This window comes from Corapipo altera, unplaced genomic scaffold (genome assembly GCF_003945725.1).
Source record: "Corapipo altera isolate COAL_440 unplaced genomic scaffold, ASM394572v1 51, whole genome shotgun sequence".
Taxonomy (NCBI): Eukaryota; Metazoa; Chordata; class Aves; order Passeriformes; family Pipridae; genus Corapipo; species Corapipo altera.
This window is the reverse complement of record NW_020884892.1, coordinates 6,549,188-6,554,525: the sequence shown is the minus strand read 5'-3', so window position 1 is coordinate 6,554,525 and position 5,338 is coordinate 6,549,188. Positions and strand designations below refer to the sequence as shown.

At 50.9% G+C, this 5,338-nt stretch overlaps 1 protein-coding gene across 1 annotated transcript; it reads left to right on the top strand.

Moving 5' to 3' along the window:
• The first annotated feature begins 48 nt into the window (after window positions 1-48).
• MYC (MYC proto-oncogene, bHLH transcription factor) lies at window positions 49-4,102 on the top strand. The gene is made up of 3 exons (XM_027645743.1): window positions 49-315; window positions 1,228-1,933; window positions 2,981-4,102. Exons 2-3 carry the CDS (start codon window positions 1,243-1,245, stop codon window positions 3,541-3,543), a joined length of 1,254 nt encoding a protein of 417 aa, XP_027501544.1. The 5' UTR covers window positions 49-315; window positions 1,228-1,242; the 3' UTR covers window positions 3,544-4,102.
• Window positions 4,103-5,338: the final 1,236 nt, after the last annotated feature.

The following is a 5,338-nucleotide window of genomic DNA, read 5'->3' as shown; positions in this document are numbered from 1 at the left end:
TTAAAGGAGGAAAAGCAACTAAACTTCTATTGTACCGGCCAGCGCGCCGCGCCGCCCCGGACCAGCGACCGACCGCGCCGGGAGGCGGCTGCTCCGCCGCTCCGTGGGGTTTATCGAGCCGTGGTGGGAGGAAGAGACCGACATTCTCCCGGCGTTTTGTCTTTTTTTTATTATTATTATTTTATTTTTATCCGTCTTTTCCGGCGGTTCTTTTTGCGTATTTTTTTATCATCTATCTGTTTTTCTCTCGTTGTTCCCGCACCGCCACCAATAATCGCCTCGCTACGTCTCGCAGCTGGCGCGTTGGAGAAGCCGGTGAGTTGCGGGGTTCTGCGCTTCCCATCACTCGATTCCCGCGGTTCTGGCATTTGGACTGACACGGGCTGGTGACACCCGGGCTGCTGGAGGGGCTGCGCTCCGCGGACCTGGATATCGACGGTCCCTCCCGACGGACGCTCTCCTCTGCTGGGCTCCGGCGTTCCCATCCTTTTTCTTGCGCTCGGATTTTAATTTAATTTTTGAGGGGGAGGGGGGAGAAGCATTTTCTTCTCGCGTATGCGCGGGCAGGTTCTGGTTATTGCATATATTGCTTATATGCATATATATATGGGTATATATATGTACTTATGACAAGATTCGGTAAAGTTTGCCAAGGTCGCTGCCTGTCCCCGCGCAGTGCCAGCACGCCCAGGTGGGTGGCTGAGGAGAAGCCCGGCTCCCGGCTGGAAGCTGCCGGGCTCTCGGCGCCCCTTCCCGCCGGTTCCCGGGACGTGGGATAGGGATGGCGCTGCAGTCCCGGGAGGGAAGGACCTCCGTGCCGGGCGGCCGTGCCCCCTGTGAGCGCGGCGGCGGTGGGGAGCCGAGCTGAGCCCAGTCGAGCCGGGCGGCCGGGCTGCGGAAGCTCCTGCAGGGGAGCAGGGAGGGTGGTCCGGGAGCCGGCAGCCGACCCCTCGGTATGTCAGGTCGCGCCGCCCGGTTATTCCGCCGCACTTGGAATGGGGGGAAGGGGGGTCCTTTCTTTTTTTTTCCCCCCCTTTCTTATTTTAATAATTAATTTTTTTTAATTACTAAACGCGACTGCGCGCTTCCCCGCCGGCACGGCGTGGGGAGCCGAGAGGGAGCGCTGCGCGCCGGGGGGCCGGTGGCCCCGCCGAAGCTGGGGGAAACCGACCCCCGCGGCGGAGCACGGCTCACCCGGGCGCCCCCCTCTCCCCCTCCCTCCCGCAGGCACCAGCCGCCGCGATGCCGCTCAGCGCCGGCTTCTCCAGCAAGAACTACGACTACGATTACGACTCGGTGCAGCCCTACTTCTACTTCGAGGAGGAGGAGGAGAACTTCTACCTGGCGGCGCAGCAGCGGGGCAGCGAGCTGCAGCCCCCCGCCCCGTCGGAGGACATCTGGAAGAAGTTTGAGCTGCTGCCCACGCCGCCCCTCTCCCCCAGCCGCCGCTCCAGCCTGGCCGCCGCCTCCTGCTTCCCCTCCACCGCCGACCAGCTGGAGATCGTGACCGAGCTCCTCGGGGGGGACATGGTCAACCAGAGCTTCATCTGCGATCCGGACGACGAGACCGTCAAGTCCATCATTATCCAGGACTGCATGTGGAGCGGCTTCTCCGCCGCCGCCAAGCTGGAGAAGGTGGTCTCAGAGAAGCTGGCGTCCTACCAGGCTGCCCGGCGGGAAGGGGGCCCCGCCGCCCGCCCCGGCCCGCCGCCCTCCACGCCGCCGGCACCGCCACCGGGCCTGGCCGCGTCCCCCACCGCCTCCGCCAGCCTCTACCTGCATGACCTGGGCGCTGCCGCCGCCGACTGCATCGACCCCTCGGTGGTCTTTCCTTACCCGCTGAGCGAGCGGGCCCCGCGGGCCGCACCGCCCGGCGCCAGCCCCGCGTCCCTGCTGGGCGACGACACGCCGCCCACGACCAGCAGCGACTCGGGTGAGTGGGACCCACGCGTGCCCCGGGAGGGTGTGGGAAACCCGCGCGGCGCCAAAAAGGCTCCCGGCGGGGCAGCTTGAAGTCAGAACCCCCCCTCGCCTCCCTCATCACCCCCTTCTGCCCCCCTTCCCCGCGTGGGATTTTTTTTTAAATGCCACGTTAGCGAGGAATGGAGAGACTCCCAGCCAGTTTATTTCCTGGAAAAACAGCCCAGTTTTCCCTCCGGGAGGGAGGAGAGAAAAGGGGGGGGGGGGGGGAATAGAAAAGGAGGTGTAGGAGGGATAAACTTTCATAACGGGGTCCCGGTAAGGCTGACTCCCAGTGCCACCCGTGGGCCGGGAAGGAGTTAACTCCCGCCCGAGAGCCTCGGGGGGGAATGTGCAGTCAGGGAGGTGCTAGTGAAAGTGACTGCAGGGGAGTGAATGGGGCTGGGAAAGTTTTAGAAATACTTCTTTAGGTATGTGACAGCGGGTTCCGCTCCCTCGTAAATCTGGTTTGGAAGTGAGTTTCTACCCAAAGAGCTACAACCTTCCCTTTCTTCATTTTTTTCCTTTTTTTTTTTTTTAATCTCCTTCCGATTTTCCACAAATTAACAGATCAGATCAAGAGAGATTCAGAAAATGTCTCTGAATACATATGTGTGTTAAGTAAGCTTTCTTTTGAGGCGTGGCCAAAGCCTTCTAAATCCATAATTAAGGGCAGCTTGAGTCTTGGAGCTTTATTGCGCTGTACTGCTGACAACCGAGGTTAAACTTTCCTACTATCTTTCATGCACTCCTCGGGATTACGCAAGATCTCTACAATTTTTGAAATCAGGGAGCCAGGGTTTGGACCGAAGTCAGTGTGTCCTATTGCACTTGAAGTATTGCTTCCTTAAAGGAAAGGCTCTTGGGGAAAGCAATGTCCAGCATCGTCACATGGGTTTAAGAAGAGTTTGTCATTGGGTTGCTCACTGTGCAGTTCAGAGTAACCTTCCCTTATGCGTAAAGCAGCCTTGAGAGTCTCTTCATACAGCTTATGAATTTATTTTAATTTTTTTTCTGGCAGAAGAAGAACAAGAGGAAGATGAGGAAATTGATGTTGTTACATTAGCTGAAGCAAATGAATCTGAATCAAGCACAGAGTCCAGCACAGAGACGTCAGAAGAGCACAGTAAGCTCCACCACAGCCCACTAGTTCTCAAACGGTGTCATGTCAACATCCATCAGCACAATTATGCCGCTCCTCCCTCCACCAAGGTTGAATACCCAGCTGCAAAAAGGCTAAGGTTGGACAGTGGCAGAGTTCTCAAACAGATCAGCAACAACCGAAAATGCTCGAGTCCACGCACGTCAGATTCGGAAGAGAACGACAAGAGGCGAACACACAACGTCTTGGAGCGCCAGAGGAGAAATGAGCTGAAGCTGAGTTTCTTTGCCTTGCGTGACCAGATACCTGAGGTGGCCAATAATGAGAAGGCACCCAAAGTTGTCATCCTGAAAAAAGCAACAGAGTACGTTCTTTCTATCCAGTCAGATGAACATAGACTGATCGCAGAGAAAGAGCAGTTGAGGCGGAGGAGAGAACAGTTGAAACACAAACTCGAGCAGCTAAGGAACTCTTGTGCATAGAAATTCTTGGGCATCACTTAGAATAACCCAAACTGGACTGAAACTATGATAAAATATTACTGTTTCTAATATCACTCATGAACTACACAGTCCATTGAGTATGGAACTATTGCAACTGCATGCTGTGCGATTTAACTTGAGACTACACAACCTTGGCTGACTCTCCCAAGGGTTTGGCCAGAACCTCAAAACTGCCTCATAATTGATACTTTGGACATAAGGGATGATGGGACATTCTTCATGCTTGGGGATGAACTCTTTTTCTTTTAAAATTTTGTATTTAAGGCATTTTTTCATACAAGAATCGAAAACAAAAAAGTTGTCCCCAGTTTGCTGTATATATTTACACATCATATTGCCATGTAAATACCTTTAATAAAGCCTTTATAGAAAAATGTGCAACATTAATACGCAACAGTTGTGGCAACTGGATTTATACTTGTCTTGAACTTCTGTGCCATAACATTTCACAATTTTGTTTTTTATTTAAATACATTTTTTCTTTTAAAAATGATTTTTATTTTGTTTTTAGATAAATAAATATTTGCCCAAAATATAATTAGCTAAATCCTGTGTGAAGACTTCACTTTGTCTCTCACTGTTGTCATTAGATCTCTATTCCCATGACATTCCTTTTTCTGTCATCATGGAAGTGACCTGCCAAGAGTCAAAGGGGAGTTAGATGAGGGGGAATTTTGCAGCTTAGTAGGGAGTTGTTTCTTCCTTTCTTGCGTCTCTTAACTCAAGTAGATAAAATTGTTGATCTAATGTGCCTTGTTGGTTCAACTAGTGTTGCCTCCACATCCTTCACAAACGTGGTGGTAGCAATGTATGTCTTGGCCATGGTCATCTGCCTGCTGAAAGTAAAGTTGGAGTGGTGTATTTTCTCACTGGTCACCCTAGTTGTATAGGCTCTGCATTCCTTCCACATACATATAATTACATTTTCAGGGCATGACCTTCATTCTGCACTAGAGATCCAGCCACGTACTTTGAGGGCTGCTTTGTAGTAGGCTCACCTTAATTGCTTCCTGTTTGATTTTAACAAAAGTTAAAGGGGATAAGAAAATAAACTGAGATGGTGAGTGTTGAAGTGGTTAAAACAACAGAGCGGTTTCCCTTTTTAAGTGCTGAAATCAGGAGAGCCAATCTTCCTGGTCAAACACCTTAACACTTTATTAATGTGAATAGTTACTTGGGATTTCAAGGGATACAAAGTTCAAGGACACACAAAAGGGAGCAAAGAAAAAGGAGAGCTATTTCTCACTTGGAGGATATGCTCAGATAGATTCCTAACATTTACCAGATATATTAAATAATATTTACATTCAGGACTTGTCTCATGATCAGCTTTGGATGGGCCGTAAAGTACTTGCTTGACGCAGCTCCTAAGATTAGATTTGATCTTTTTCTCCCCTTTTCACTCACTTAGCTCCACTTGGTCATGACTTCAACAACAAATCAATGAGCCCTTTGATGTGGAGGATGAATGTGCTTTTCAAAAAGCTGAACCTTGCACTTTTTCAATTTTCATAATTCCTGTTAAATACATATTTGTTTGGCTTCTACACATTGGAGGAACAGTGCTGCCAGATAACACCAGTGCCAGCAACCAAACTGGGACTGAGGGTTCAGGTTTTTGGTTGCCTTTGAGTTTGGAGTGGAAGGAAGAATGATTGGATGTGGGTGTATATGGGATGGGGGAGGTTAGCATTTTATGGACAGAGTAGATGCCAAAGGTCTCTGCTCTGCAAAGCCTAGGGTAACTTACCCAACAATCTTGCAAATGGGAGTT

Excerpts from the sequence above, each read along its gene's own strand:
- MYC (XM_027645743.1), top strand. The coding sequence starts at position 1,243 with ATGCCGCTCAGCGCCGGCTTCTCCAGCAAGAACTACGACTACGATTAC. Across the intron at positions 1,934-2,980 it reads CACGACCAGCAGCGACTCGG|AAGAAGAACAAGAGGAAGAT; the intron begins GTGAGTGGGACC and ends TTTTTCTGGCAG.